Raw genomic sequence first — 16,046 nt, 5'->3', positions numbered from 1 at the left:
AGGGAGTGTGACACTGAGGGAGTATGACACAGAGGAAGTGTGACACAGGAGTGTGACACAGAGGGAGTGTGACACCGAGGGAGTGTGACTGTGAAGTAGTGTGACACACAGGGAGTGTGACAGAGAGGGAGTGTGACAGAGAGGGAGTGTTACACTGAGGGAGTGTGACACCGAGGGAGTGACAGAGAAGGATTATAATATGGGGAGAGTGTGAGAGCTGGGGAGAGTATTGTGGGGAGGAAGCTGAGCTGTGTAAGGCTTGGTGGGGATTGAGTGTGTGTTAAATTTGGACATTAGAGATTGAATATCTGGGGGGTGTCGGGTGGGTTAATGGGGTGATGGCGAAGAGTGGTGAAGATTCATCTAATCAAGAACCCCCCATCAAATTCCGGCTTTAGGGTAACCTAGTGGAGGGGTAGTGGGAAAATCCTACCCCCATAGTTAAAGCAGGAACACCAGCTAACTTTGTTTGTCCACCAACATTCTTTAGGTAGTTGACATGCGTTGGGGGGTGCCAGATACATTGACCGCTGATCACATGAGCACAGAACTGTGCCTGAGGGAGATTGAATCTTGCCAAAGGATATCAATGGGGCCCACTTTTGTTGTAAGTTGTCTTTTTTATTTTATTTTTCATTGTTCTTCTGTCCTCCCCAAAGTATTTCTTCCAGTTGATCACTTTCACTATGGTCCTTCACCTGTACAATAACCACAATGATTCTGTGAAATTGGCAGGCTCTTGTGGGCAATCGCTATGGTTATCGTCCCATTCCCCGTGTGATTGGAGAAAAGGAATTCGAGGAGCTGCTGGCGAAGTACTCTTCAGATTCCAGAGCCTCTAAACTGCTTCTGGATTGGTTCTGGAAAGACACGAATGCCATTCCTCCCATCTATATCCTGCAACCTATCAGCACCCAGCTGCCAGGTTACTCTGACACCAGCGCAGAGAGCCACGCAGAACACGAGAAAGCAGTGGAGACCTGGTCGGAGCTGCAGCAACAGATTACTGAGCTGCTTCGAAAAGCGGCGATCCAGGCAGAGGAGGAGGGCCAAATGCAAAAAGAGGCAAAGCACAAATACTTCAAATCAAGTAAGCTTCAGAGGACTCTGGGCTGAATTACACCCCCTCCCCCACAATGGCAATGGTGGGATTTGAACTCATGTCTCCAGGACATTACTCCAAAACTCTAGATTATGAGCCCAGTAACATTACTGTCCTATAGAACCACAAGACATGGGAGAAGTAGGCCATTCAGCCCTTCAAGTCTACTCCGCCATTCAATGAGATCATGTTTGATCTGATATAATCCACTTTCCTGCCTTATCCCCATAATCCTCATTCCTTCACGGATTAATAATCTGTCTACCTCAACTTTGAACATACTTAATGACACCTCTCCGAGATAAAGAATTCCACAGATTCACTACCCTCCGAGAGAAGAAATTCCTCCTCATCTCTATCTTACTCTGAGATTACGTCCTCTGGTCCTAGACTCTCCCACAAGTGGCGGCAACCTCTCCGCATCCTTGACAATCCTGATTCTTTTGCTGTCAGTCTGATCTCAATAAAATTTGAGATGGATTTGCAGGCATCAATTATTGTTTATTTTAACCAGCTAGCTGGGTGACTCACTCTATTGGGAGAGCAGGGCACAACCACAGTCTCCTGAATCTTCAACAGCGAGTGAGGACAAAGGGACAAAGCATCTCCTTTCATATAAGAACATAAGAACATAAGAACTAGGAGCAGGAGTAGGCCATCTGGCCCCTCGAGCCTGCTCCGCCATTCAATGAGATCATGGCTGATCTTTTGTGGACTCAGCTAAACTTTCCGGCCCGAACACCATAACCCTTAATCCCTTTATTCTTCAAAAAACTATCTATCTTTACCTTAAAAACATGTAATGAAGGAGCCTCAACTGCTTCACTGGGCAAGGAATTCCATAGATTCACAACCCTTTGGGTGAAGAAGTTCCTCCTAAACTCAGTCCTAAATCTACTTCCCCTTATTTTGAGGCTATGCCCCCTAGTTCTGCTGTCACCCGCCAGTGGAAACAACCTTCCCGCATCTATCCTATCTATTCCCTTCATAATTTTAAATGTTTCTATAAGATCCCCCCTCATCCTTCTAAATTCCAACGAGTACAGTCCCAGTCTACTCAACCTCTCCTCATAATCCAACCCCTTCAGCTCTGGGATTAACCTAGTGAATCTCCTCTGCACACCCTCCAGTGCCAGTATGTCCTTTCTCAAGTAAGGAGACCAAAACTGAACACAATACTCCAGGTGTGGCCGCACTAACACCTTATACAATTGCAACATAACCTCCCTAGTCTTAAACTCCATCCCTCTACCAATGAAGGACAAAATTCCATTTGCCTTCTTAATCACCTGTTGCACTTGTAAACCAACCTTCTGTGACTCATGCACTAGCACACCCAAGTCTCTCTGAACAGCGGCATGCTTTAATATTTTATGGTTTAAATAATAATCCCGTTTGCTGTTATTCCTACCAAAATGGATAACCTCACATTTGTCAACATTGTATTCCATCTGCCAGACCCGAGCCCATTCACTTAACCTATCCAAATCCCTCTGCAGACTTCCAGTATCCTCTGCACTTTTCGCTTTACCACTCATCTTAGTGTCATCTGCAAACTTGGACACATTGCCCTTGGTCCCCAACTCCAAATCATCAATGTAAATTGTGAACAATTGTGGGCCCAACACGGATCCCTGAGGGACACCACTAGCTACTGATTGCCAACCAGAGAAACACCCATTTATCCCAACTCTTTGCTTTCTATTAATTAACCAATCCTCTATCCATGCTACTACTTTACCCTTAATGCCATGCATCTTTATCTTATGCAGCAACCTTTTGTGTGGCACCTTGTCAAAGGCTTTCTAGAAATCCAGATATACCACATCCATCGGCTCCCCGTTATCTACTGCACTGGTAATGTCCTCAAAAAATTCCACTAAATTAGTTAGGCATGACCTGCCTTTAACGAACCCATGCTGCGTCTGCCCAATGGGACAATTTCTATCCAGATGCCTCGCAATTTCTTCCTTGATGATAGATTCCAGCATCTTCCCTATTACCGAAGTTAAACTCACTGGCCTATAATTTCCTGCTTTCTGCCTACCTCCTTTTTTAAACAGTGGCGTCACGTTTGCTAATTTCCAATCCACCGGGACCACCCCAGAGTCTAGTGAATTTCGGTAAATTATCACTAGTGCATCTGCAATTTCCCTAGCCATCTCTTTTAGCACTCTGGGATGCATTCCATCAGGGCCAGGAGACTTGTCTACCTTTAGCCCCATTAGCTTGCCCATCACTCCCTCCTTAGTGATAACAATCCTCTCAAGGTCCTCACCTGTCATAGCCTCATTTCTATCAGTCGCTGGCATGTTATTTGTGTCTTCCACTGTGAAGACCGACCCAAAAAACCTGTTCAGTTCCTCAGCCATTTCCTCATTTCCCATTATTAAAACTCCCTTCTCATCCTCTAAAGGACCAATATTTACCTTAGCCACTCTTTTTTGTCTTATATATTTGTAAAAACTTTTACTGTCTGTTTTTATATTCTGAGCAAGTTTACTCTCATACTCTATCTTACTCTTCTTTGTAGCTTTTTAGTAGCTTTCTGTTGCCCCCTAAAGATTTCCCAGTCCTCTAATCTCCCAGCAATCTTTGCCACTTTATATGCTTTTTCCTTCAATTTGATACTCTCCCTTATTTCCTTAGATATCCACGGTCGATTTTCCCTCTTTCTTCCGTCCTTCCTTTTTGTTGGTATAAACCTTTGCTGAGCACTGTGAAAAATCGCTTGGAAGGTTCTCCACTGTTCCTCAACTGTTCCACCATAAAGTCTTAGCTCCCAGTCTACCTTAGCTAGTTCTTCTCTCATCCCCTTGTAATCTCCTTTGTTTAAACACAAAACACTAGTATTTGATTTTACTTTCTCACCCTCCATCTGTATTTTAAATTCCACCATATTGTGATCGCTCCTTCCGAGAGGATCCCTAACTATGAGATCATGAATCAATCCTGTCTCATTACACAGGACAAGATCTAGGACCGCTTGTTCCCTCGTAGGTTCCATTACATACTGTTCTAGGAAACTATCGCGGATACATTCTATAAACTCCTCCTCACGGTTGCCTTGACCGACCTGGTTAAACCAATCGACATGTAGATTAAAATCCCCCATGATAACTGCTGTACCATTTCTACATGCATCAGTTATTTCTTTGTTTATTGCCTGCCCCACCATCTCGTTACTATTTGGTGGCCGATAGACTACTCCTATCAGTGACTTTTTCGCCTTACTATTCCTGATTTCCACCCAAATGGATTCAACTTTATCCTCCATAGCACCGATGTCATCCCTTACTATTGCCCGGATGTCATCCTTAAATAACAGAGCAACACCACCTCCCTTACCATCCACTCTGTCCTTCCGAATAGTTTGATACCCTCGGATATTTAACTCCCAGTCGTGACCATCCTTTAACCATGTTTCAGTAATGGCCACTAAATCATAGTCATTTACGATGATTTGTGCCACCAACTCATTTACTTTATTCCGAATACTACGAGCATTCAGGTAAAGTACACTTATGTTGGTTTTTTTACCTCTGTTTTGAATCTTAACATCTCCAGTTTTATTCCTTTTGTTATTACTGGGCCTATTCACTGTGCTCCCCTCAGTCACTGTACCTTGTACTGTCGCCCTTATGGATTTCTGACTATGTCTTCTCTGCCTTGCACTTTTCCCCTTACTTCCTTTTGTTTCTGTCCCTGTTTTACTACCTTCCAACTTCCAGCATTGGTTCCCATCCCCCTGCCACATTAGTTTAAACCCTCCCCAACAGCTCTAGAAAACACCCCCCCTAGGACATCGGTTCCAGTCCTGCCCAAGTGCAGACCATCCGGTTTGTACTGGTCCCACCTCCCCCAGAACCGATCCCAATGCCCCAGGAATTTGAATCCCTCCCTCTTGCACCATCTCTCGAGCCACGCATTCATCCTATCTATCCTGACATTCCTACTCTGACTAGCTCGTGGCACTGGTAGCAATCCTGAGATTACTACCTTTGAGGTCCTACTTTTTAGTTTAACTCCTAACTCCCTGAATTCCGCTTGTAGGACCTCATCCCGTTTTTTACCTATATCGTTGGTGCCTATGTGCACCACGACAGCTGGCTGTTCACCCTCCCCCCCTAGAATGTCCTGCAGCCGCTCTGAGACATCCTTGACCCTTGCACCAGGGAGGCAACATACCATCCTGGAGTCTCGATTGCGTCCACAGAACCGCCTGTCTATTCCCCTTACGATCGAGTCCCCTATCACTATAGCCCTGCCATTTTTCTTCCTGCCCTGCTGTGCAGCAGAGCCAGCCACGGTGCCATGAACCTGGCTGCTGCTGCCTTCCCCTGGTGAGCCATCTCCCTCAACAGTATCCAAAGCGGTATATCTGTTTTGCAGGGAGATGACCGCAGGGGACACCTGCACTGCCTTCCTACTCTTGCTCTTTCTTTTGGTCACCCATTTTCTATCTCCCTCAGTAACCTTCACCTGCGGTGTGACCAACTCGCTAAACGTGCTATCCACGACCTCCTCAGCATCGCGGATGCTCCAAAGTGAGTCCATCCGCAGCTCCAGAGCCGTCAAGCGGTCTAACAAGAGCTGCAACTGAACACACTTCTTGCACGTGAAGGAGCCAGGGGCAGTGGACGTGTCCCTGAGCTCCCACATCGCACACGAGGAGCATGACACGGGTCTGGGATCTCCTGCCATGTCTTAAACCCTTGGTAAACTTAAACAACTAGAATTTCAAAATAAAAATAAATAAATTAGACAATGAAAAGAAAAAGAGAGACTACTTACCAGTCACTTACCAGGGTTAAAAAGCACCTCCTCACACTCTGCACCGAATTACCTCACTGCACCAAATTACCAAGTTTAAATCTTTAAATACATTCAAGTAGCATCAAGTTTCACATACATATGACCAAATAAGGCAACAGTGCAAATGCAAAGCTCCCATAGGCTTTCCCCACATTCCTTAGCCTGGCCTGAGGCCCCTTTTCCCAGGATCCCTGGCAACAAAGAAATGGTCCGAGTGGCTACCCATCCCCCTCTTCCTCCCTTGAATCCCAGTTGACGCTTAAAAGTCCACTAACCTATTCTTATTCTACTATGGTATTACCCATTATGCTTTTCTGTTCATTTCCTCATCCTCAAGCCCCCTGAGCATCCTCTAGGTCTCAATAAGGTCGCCTCTCATTCTTCAAAACTCCAGTGAGTACAGGCCCAACCTACTCAACCTCTCCTCATAAGAAAACTCCTCCGTACCCGGGATCAACATAGTCAACCTTCTCTGGATGGCCTCCAATGCCAGCATTTCTTCCCTTAGATAAGCAGACCAAAACTGTATTTCAGGTAGGATCTAACTAATGCCTTGTATAGCTTCAGCAGGATTCCCTATTTTTATCATCATAGAATTTACAGTGCAGAAGGAGGCCATTTGGCCCATCGCGTCTGCATCGGCTCTTGGAAAGAGCACCCTACCCAAGGTCAACACCTCCCCCTATCCCAATAACCCAGTAACCCCACCCAACACTAAGGGCAATTTTGGACACTAAGGGCAATTTATCATGGCCAATCCACCTAACCTGCACATCTTTGGACTGTGGGAGGAAACCGGAGCACCCGGAGGAAACCCATGCACACACGGGGAGGATGTGCAGACTCCGCACAGACAGTGACCCAAGCCGGAATCGAACCTGGGACTCTGGAGCTGTGAAGCTATTGTGCTATCCACAATGCTACCGTGCTGCTTCCTTTTAAATAAAAGCCAAAATTCCATTTGCCTTCCCTATTACCTGCTGAACTTCCATGCTAGCTGTTTCTGATTTATGCACGAGGACCCCCAAATCCCTCTGTGCTGCAGCTTTCTGAAATCTCTCTCCATTTAAATGAAAATCGCTTATTGTCACAAGTAGGCTTCAATGAAGTTACTGTGAAAAGCCCCTAGTTGCCACATTCCGGCACCTGTTCGGGGAGGCTGGTACGGGAATTGAACCGTGCCGCTGGCCTGCCTGGGTCTGCTTTAAAAGCCAGTGATTTAGCCCAGTGTGCTAAACCAGCCCCTGGAATAATATTCAGCTTCTTTATTCTTCCTACCAAAGGTCATAAGTTCACATTTTCCTGCATCATTTTCCATCTGCCAAGTTTTTGCCTTCTCGCCTAACCTTTCTTCTTCAGGTAGACTCTTTGTGTTATCCTCACCACTTGTCGTCCCACCTGTTTTTGTGTCATCCACAAAATTGGCAAAAGTGCATTCACTTCTCTCATCTAAGTCATTGATATATATTGTAAATAATTGTGGCATCAGCACTGAATCACTAGTTACAGGTTTCCAGCCTGAAAATGCCCCTCTTATCCCAACTTCTGTGTTCTATCCATGAGCTAATCCTCTCTCCATGCTAATATACCACCCCCAACACCATGGGATTTTATCTTATTAAGTAGCCTTTTGTGCAGTACCTTAGTGAAAGTTTTTCGGAAATCCAAGTATGTTACATCTACTGGTTCTCTTTTATCTACCACCTCAAAAATCACTAATACATTTTTCAGGTATTTTCCTCTTCATGAAGCCATGCTGACTTTGCTTCATAATATTATGTATTTCTAAATGCTCTGCTATTACATCCTTTATAATGGACTCGAGCATGTTCCCAATGATAGATGACAAGCTAACTGGCTGACAGTTACCCATTTTTTGTCTCCCTCATTTTTGGCAGTTTTCCAATCCTCTGGGATTTTTTCAGAATTAAGAGTTCTTGAAAGTTTGCTGCCAATGCATCCACTATCTCTGTAGCTATTTCTTTTACCGTCCTGGGCATTATGATCCCAGACCAAATCCCAGTTGCTCGGATACTGGGCAGAAACCCCAATATTTTATTTTAATTTTGTACGACTGTAAGGAAAGGATACCTCACTCCAGGAGTGATTACATGAAGAAATAGGGTATCACATATTAAAACAAACTTTATTACTAAGACAGTATTAAAATATCTTTAACATCACATGAGAAAGTAATGTACAATTACCCCTTATTACCCCTTACAGTTACCCTTAACTGTTATATTTCTTCCCACTCAAACAAAACAAAATCTCAGCTCTCAATCCACTGTTAAAACAGTTAGCACTCAGAATATCTTTCCTTTAGAAAGATAGATTTTTTGACACTGCTTTAAAGAAAAGATCAGAGTCCTGTCAGAACCATGCAGGAACTCTGGCTGTATTTCACCGGCAGATACTTCGCTACTTGTTTCAGCTCCCCTTCTAACTGGGCAAGTCTGATCGACTTGGAAATAAACTATTAATCTCTCTCCAGCCAAATCTTTAACTGAGCTGTAGAGAACAAACTGCTTGACTTCTGCTCACAGCTTAATCCCAAACTCCGCTGGACCACTTTTCTGCAAAATGCTTGATAGCTTAGCTCCACCCAGTAACTACATCATTTTACCAAGCTGAAACTAATTACAGGGAACCCCCCCGTAATCCGAATAAAGCTGCATTAACCTAAGCATTTTACAATCCCTTATTTGCATCCCTGGCCCCCAACCTTTCAAACTAGGATTTTGTTTAAAACATGACTACAGCAGTCACACACACTAACCCAGGGTTTTAACCCTAACTGCACCAAATACCTCTAATACAATAGGTCTGAAATTCCTACATTCATCACATGGAATACAGCCCATGGGCCCGGGGGAAATCAGTCTTTCACCCCATTAGTTTCCTTATTGAAGTGGTTGTTAAATCAGGGCTAGTTTAGCACATGGCTAAATCTCTGGCTTTGAAAGCAAACCAAGGCAAGCCACCAGCACGGTTCAATTCCTGTACCAACCTTCCTGAATAGGTTGTGGAATGTGGTGCCGAGGGGCTTTTCACAGTAACTTCATTGAAGCCTACTTGTGACAATATATAGAATTGATTGAGTATAGTCTCATTCAGGCATTCCAAACTTTTTCAGCCATGGAACCCATTTGACCTCCCAAGAGTACAAATGAACCCCTGAGAAATATTCTTATTATATTGAAAAATTAAACCACAAAAATTATTATTATTGCACAATAGGTACAAATATACAAAAACAAACTTAAAAGATGTTTCTAGGTCTTATTCATAGACATTTATTACAATTAAAAAGATTGTTATTCAACAAATACTTCCACGTCGTATCTTTTTGTCATTTGTAATGGGAACACTGACCCTCACCCACACCCACCCTCACCCACACCCACACTCACCCACACCCACTCTCACCCACACAAACCCTCACTTACACAAACCCTCAGCCTCACCCACACCCACCCTCACCCACACAAACCCTCAGCCTCACCCACACCCACTCTCACCCACACCCACCCTCACTTACACAAACCCTCACTTACACAGACCCTCAGCCTCACCCACACCCACCCTCACCCACACCCACTCTCACCCACACAAACCCTCAGCCTCACTCACACCCACCCTCACCCACACCCACTCTCACCCACACAAACCCTCACTTACACAAACCCTCAGCCTCACCCACACCCACCCTCACCCACACCCACTCTCACCCACACAAACCCTCAGCCTCACTCACACCCACCCTCACCCACACCCACTCTCACCCACACCCACCCTCACCCACACAAACCCTCAGCCTCACCCACACCCACTCTCACCCACACCCACCCTCACTTACACAAACCCTCAGCCTCACTCACACCCACCCTCACCCACACCCACTCTCACCATCACGCATGCCCCCTCACCGACACTTACCATCACCCAAACCTTCATCTATACCCTCACCCACACCCTCACCCACACCAACACCATCCTCCTCACCCACACTCTCACTCACATCCTTACAGTCATCCTGACCCTCAAATACAACATCGCCGACACTCTCCCCCTCCCTCACACCCTCACCCTCAACCACACCCACACCCACACTCTCATCCTCACCTTCACCCTCACTCCACCCTCACCCATACCCTAATCCTCACCCATTCTCACCCAGACCCAGACCCTCAACCTCACCCTCAACCCAGCGACACACAGGTCCTCACCCTCACCCTCATCCCACCCTCACCCGTACCGTCACCCCCACACTGAACCTTACTCAAACCTCAACCTCACTCCCACCCTCAAACTTGCCCCACCCTCATTCTCACCCCCACCCTCATCCTCACTCCACCCTCATCCATACCATCACCCCCACCCTGAACCTTACCCCAACCTCAACCTCACTCCCACCCTCAAACTCACCCCACCCTCAGCCTCACCCCACCCTCACCCTCATCCCACCCTAACCCGTACCATCACCCCCACCCTGAAACTTACCCAAACCTCAACCTCACTCCCACCCTCACTCACCCCACCCTCAGCCTCACCCCCACCCTCATCCTCACCACCCTCAGCCTCACCCCCACCCTCATCCTCACCACCCTCACCCATACCCTAATCCTCACCCATTCTCACCCACACCCAGACCCTCAACCTCACCCTCAACCCAGCGACACACAGGTCCTCACCCACACCCTCATCCCACCCTCACCCGTACCGTCACCCCCACCCTGAACCTTACTCAAACCTCAACCTCACTCCCACCCTCACTCACCCCACCCTCATCCTCACCCTCACCCTCATCCTCACTCCACCCTCACCCATACCCTAATCCCCATCCTCAATCACACCCACACCCTCACCTCACCCCCACTCTCAACCTCACCCTCACCCACACCCACACCCTCAACCTCAGCCGCACCCTGGTCCTTACCCTCACCCCACCCTCAACCTCACCCCATCCTCACCCATACGCTCATCCTCACCCTCACCCTAAACCTCACCCCAGCCTTACCCTCACCCTCAGCCTCACACATACACACCCTCAACCACTCCCACAACCCCACCCTCAACCACAAACACACCAACACCTTCATCACACCCCACCCTCACCCACACCCTAACCCTCAATCTCACCCACAACTACACCCATATCCTCAACCTCAACTTCAACCATAGCCCCATGACCACTCTCACCCAGACCCTCAACCCTACCCACTCTCGCTCACCCACACACCTCCACTCTCAACCTCAACCACACCCTCATCTTCACCCCCCCCCCCCACTCACACTATCACCATCACCATCACACACAAACTCACACCGTCCCCGACACACCCCTTCACTCTCACTCACCATCACCATCACCGTCATCCACACCCTCACCCATATCCTCAACCACTCCCTCACTACAAACTAGTGGGCTTAGTGATTTTTAGACACCCTGAAAAAGTCATAGCAAAGGCCTACATGCCTATGATGTTAGAATGTAAAGTGAGTAAGGATGGCACGATTGTGCAGTGGTTTGCACTGCTGCCTCACGCTGCCAACCCGGGTTCGATCCCGGCCCCGAGACACTGCCCGTGTGGAGTTTGCACATTCTCCCCGTGTCTGTGTGCGTCTCACCCCCACAACTCAAAGATGTGCCGGTTAGGTGGAGAGGCCACATTAAATTGCCCTTTGATTGGAAAAAAAAAAGAATTGGGCACTTTAAATTTAAACAAAAATAACTACCTGCCGGCCATGTGCCGCATTCCTGTACATGTTTTCTGGGAAGCAAAAACACATTATGTTGGGAATACTTCAGGAATCCCCCTCCCACAAACCATTAAAAAATTAAAAAATTTTAGAGTACCCAATTCATTTTTTCTAATTAAGGTGCAATTTAGCGTGTGGCCAATCCACCTACCCAGCACATCTTTGGGTTGTGGGGGCGAAACCCCACGCAAACACAGGGAGAATGTGCAAACTCCACACAAAAAGTGACCCAGAGCCGGGACCGAACCTGGCACCTCGGCCGCGTGAGGCAGCAGTGCTAACCACTGCGCTATCGTGCTCCCCGTCAAACCTTCATTTTAACCGTGCTCCAACCCGGCTTGTGCAGGGTACTCTGGGTGCAATTGAGACTCGATTTTCTCTCGTACCCACTGTTTGGACTCTGAATCGTTTCTGCTGTCCGGCATCACTCTGTCCTTGTAATGGTCACTTTGTCCTCTTGTGTTACAGTCACCGAATTTGAAATTGAGCAGGGCCTTTGCGATAGAAGAGAAGGGAACGTGTACTCTTCAATCTTCATCCGAGATATCCCCGACATCCAGGATCATCATGACCAGCAACAATTTCACAAATACATTGATGTCACAAATGATGGGAGCATCGACACAGAGGCTCAGGAACTTCTCACCAGCTTAAAGAGCCAAATTGTCACCCAATATGCAAAGAACCTCAACATACACCAAGTGCAATGGTCGAATGGAGTGTTGGATGAACAAAGTGAAGCTCACAGGGAATACCTCCATAACCTCTGCCAGAACTTTGTTGAGGACATAAAGCGGCAGGTTCTCAGCAGAGTCTCGGATCGCCAGGCAACCCAGGCTGAGATGGATTGGTTGTTTGAAGAGCTGTCTCACCACATGGCTCTCTGCCATAAGAAAAGCAGCATCTTCTGTGGGCGAGCCCAGCTCCTTGCCAGCATTTGCCAAAGTATCGAACGGCAGGACAAGTGCACCCATGGGCCGTTGGTTATCCATGGTCCCTCAGGGACCGGGAAGTCTGCAGTCATGTCAAAACTTGCTGAGGAGGTCAGGAAAAGTCTTGGTAAAGGCACGGTGGTGGTTACCAGGCTGCTCGGTACATCGCCACAGAGCTCAGAAATTTACTCTGTGTTAAAAAGTGCCTGCTTCCAGGTGTGCCTGGCATTCAAACTCAAACCTCCTATGGCCCACATTGTGAACTCTTACAATGAGCTGGTTAGGTTTTTCCACAACCTCCTCAGCACAGTGTCCAAGAAGAATAAGGGGGCTCTGGTTGTGATCTTCGACTCCCTGGATCAATTGTCTTTCAATGATGGAGCTCATAGGCTCCACTGGCTGCCAAAGGAATGCCCCCCAAAGGTCCACCTTATCCTCTCAACCTTACCCGAGGAATGGAACATCTTAAATGTCCTACAAGAAGCCATTCCAAGCCAAGAGAACTACTTCAAGGTGGAGCCCTTATCCTGTGAACATGGCCAGCAGGTTATTGACATGTTACTGACGACAGTGAGGAGGAAGCTTACAGCAGAGCAGCAGGACCTTATTCTGGAGAGTTTCCGGCAGTGTGGACAACCTCTCATGCTCAAGCTGTCTTTCGATGAAGCCAAGAGATGGAGCTCGTATGTGCCAACTTCTGATCTCTACGTCGCTAAGAGCACACAGGAGGCTATACGCTTCTTATATGCATGCCTAGAGAAGAAGCATGGCAAAGTCTTCGTATCACACGCTCTGGGGTACATCGCCTGCTCAAGGTTTGACCTACTACATTCCATTGCAAGACAATGGTCAATAAAACCAGTTTGTTTCACCACAATGGAACCTAAACTCAACTCCACAATTAAATGGGAGAACCTCTGAGGAAACTTTGTGTGATAGAGGACAGGTTAAAGATGCATTCTTTCTACAAAGTGGGAGGTGGCACAGTGGTTAGCACTGCTGCCTCACAGCGCCAGGGTCCCGGGTTCAATCTCGGTCTTGGGTGATTGTGCGGAGTCTACACTTTCTCCCCATGTCTGCGTGGGTTCCCTCCGGGTGTTCTGGTTTCCACCCACAGTCCAAAGACTTGCAGGTTACTAGATTGGCCATGCTAAATTGTCCTTCGTGTCTAAAGATGTTTAGATTAGTTGTGGTTACGGGGATAGGGCAGGGGGTAGGTAGGGTGCTTTTTCAGAGGGTTGGTGCAGGTTCAATGGGCTGAATGGCCTCCTTCTGCACTGTAGGGATTCAATGGTTCAAAGAGGTCAGCTTCTTCAAAGAGGATTAGGTCATACCTGATCTGGGGAGTGGGATGGGGAAGTCCACAGTGAGGTTTATTGTGATAAAAGAGATCTTCAGTTTGGCGGTGATGTCCAGTTCCGTTAGGATAGAGTTTGTAAATGTTCCTGTCACTGAGCTACAAGTAATGCCTGCCCAAACCAAATGAATGGAAAATCCTGCAGTGTCCTTCCTCTCACCCCATTCCCGAATGGCTGAGTTGCCCTATTATGTATTTTGCCCTATGTATTTTCTTTTCTTTAATTACCTTTTCTTCCCATGTACTTAATGATCTGTTGAGCTGCTCGCAGAAAAATACTTTTCACTGTACCTCAGTACACATGACAATAAACCAAGATGAGCTGTGACGGGGACGGAGTCAGGTAATGTTACAGAGATAGAAATCGATGGTTTAATGATGACGCCGTGGTGTGATCTGAATCAATTATGACACTGAGGTTATGAAAAGTTTGGTTCAGCTTCAGATTGTTGCCAGGGAGAGATTTAGAGCCAATGTGTAGGGAATGGAGTTTGTCCTGTAGACCAAAGCTGCGGCCTTCTGAAATTTCTGTTTATCCAGCACCTTGTGTCGGATAGGCCATTAGTCAAGTTAGAGAGATTCATGTGGAATCCTGGATACCCTAGGTGCCTTCCAGAATGACCCAGATTCAAAAGTTTTGCCCCTCTTTCCAGCAGCTTACTTTGTTTGCCAAGAGGGAAAAGGGGAGGGTGTGAATACCCAAACTCAGCTGGGCCATCGAGTTCAAACACACTCCATTTTCACTGGAGTAAGGGCCTTGAATGGTGGATTATGTCTGTGAAGCTTCAAGCTGTCAGGTTATATGAGTTGTCTGCCCTTGAAAAATAATTGCCTGCCTGTGTCTGTCAGAGTTGAAAAACTTAAAGCTGCCAAATTATTTAAATGGCCACCCCTTTATAACTTGAAAGAAAAAACTGCTTGCCGCTGTTTGAGAGTTGAAAATGATCTGTTCTAGCAGGTTCATTAGCTGTCTGTTGACATAATCCAAAAGCTATCATTATAATATTATTAATGCTTGACTGATTTCCACAACATACCTTTGTCACATTGCGGGGAGGCGGGATGAGTATAAGTTCACAGTTTGAATGACAGCTCAAGGAGTTAATGTGTGATTATGAATATAAGTCTGCTGGATGAGGGATTAAGTACTTAAATGAATTAAAATGTTCTGAAGAGAATTTCTTGAATGATTTTATACATAGGGAACTCTATAATAGGTATTAGAACTTTATTTTATGTCATCTCAGCATGGGTTCCTGAGATCTTTCCATGGTGGATACTGCATGGAGTGTTTAAGGGCAAAGGTGGGAGGTCATAAACTGGGCCGAGTGGGCACTAAGTTGACATAGTGACTATCAGGGGCCATGGGGATAGGTGAGGGGGAAAAGGTTGGCCCTGAGAGTATGAGAGGTGACTGGGGTTGATGGGGAGCATGGGATGGCATGTATGAGCATAGGTGGCAGGATTCTCTCAGCCCAGGCCGGGACGGAGAATCGCCAGGACGGGTGCGAATCGAGCTATGACGCCACAATGCCAGTCCGCCTATTCTCCGGAGAGTGGAGAATCGGCACCATTGGCGCCGGCGCCGGTTGGGGGCCTCTCTGTGCAGCCCCCACAGCGATTTTTGTTCCGATTTGGGTGGAGTGGCAACGCAAAAAAACCCGAGTCCCGCTGGAGCCGTTCACACCTGGTCTTACCCTTGGGGTGCATGCTTCCGGGGGCGGTCTGGTGGGGTGAGAGGGGGGTCCGACCCCGGGGGGCTGACCCCGGGGGGGCCTCTGCTGTGGCCTGGCCCATGATTGGGGCCTACCGATATGCAGAGCCGGACTCTCGGGCTGGGGGCCTCTTTTGTTCCGCGCCGGCCCCTGTAGCCCTGCGCCATGTTACGTCAGAGCTGGTGTGGAGAAGGGAGCCACTGTGCATGCGCAGACCCACGGCACCCATCTGACGCCAGGGATCGGCAGCATGAGTGGCTTGGGTTGCTCCAGTGCCGTGCAGGCCCCCTGTAGGAGTCAGAATCGCTGCTCCTGAGGCCATGTTGACGCCATCAAGAAACACAACGGCGTTTACGACGGCA

At 47.4% G+C, this 16,046-nt stretch overlaps 1 protein-coding gene across 1 annotated transcript in view; it reads left to right on the top strand.

Annotated features, from left to right (window-relative positions):
* nwd1 (NACHT and WD repeat domain containing 1) overlaps window positions 1-16,046 on the top strand; it is a 103,314-nt gene that overhangs the window by 8,419 nt on the left and 78,849 nt on the right. The window contains exons 3-5 of the mRNA XM_038780314.1: window positions 491-607; window positions 736-1,090; window positions 12,149-13,427. Coding sequence (XP_038636242.1) covers window positions 491-607; window positions 736-1,090; window positions 12,149-13,427 — 1,751 coding nt within the window. The remainder of the gene's footprint in view (window positions 1-490; window positions 608-735; window positions 1,091-12,148; window positions 13,428-16,046) is intronic.

Source organism: Scyliorhinus canicula, chromosome 20 (assembly GCF_902713615.1).
Source record: "Scyliorhinus canicula chromosome 20, sScyCan1.1, whole genome shotgun sequence".
In the NCBI taxonomy this organism is placed as follows: domain Eukaryota; kingdom Metazoa; phylum Chordata; class Chondrichthyes; order Carcharhiniformes; family Scyliorhinidae; genus Scyliorhinus; species Scyliorhinus canicula.
This window is presented reverse-complemented; position numbering and strand designations above follow the sequence as displayed.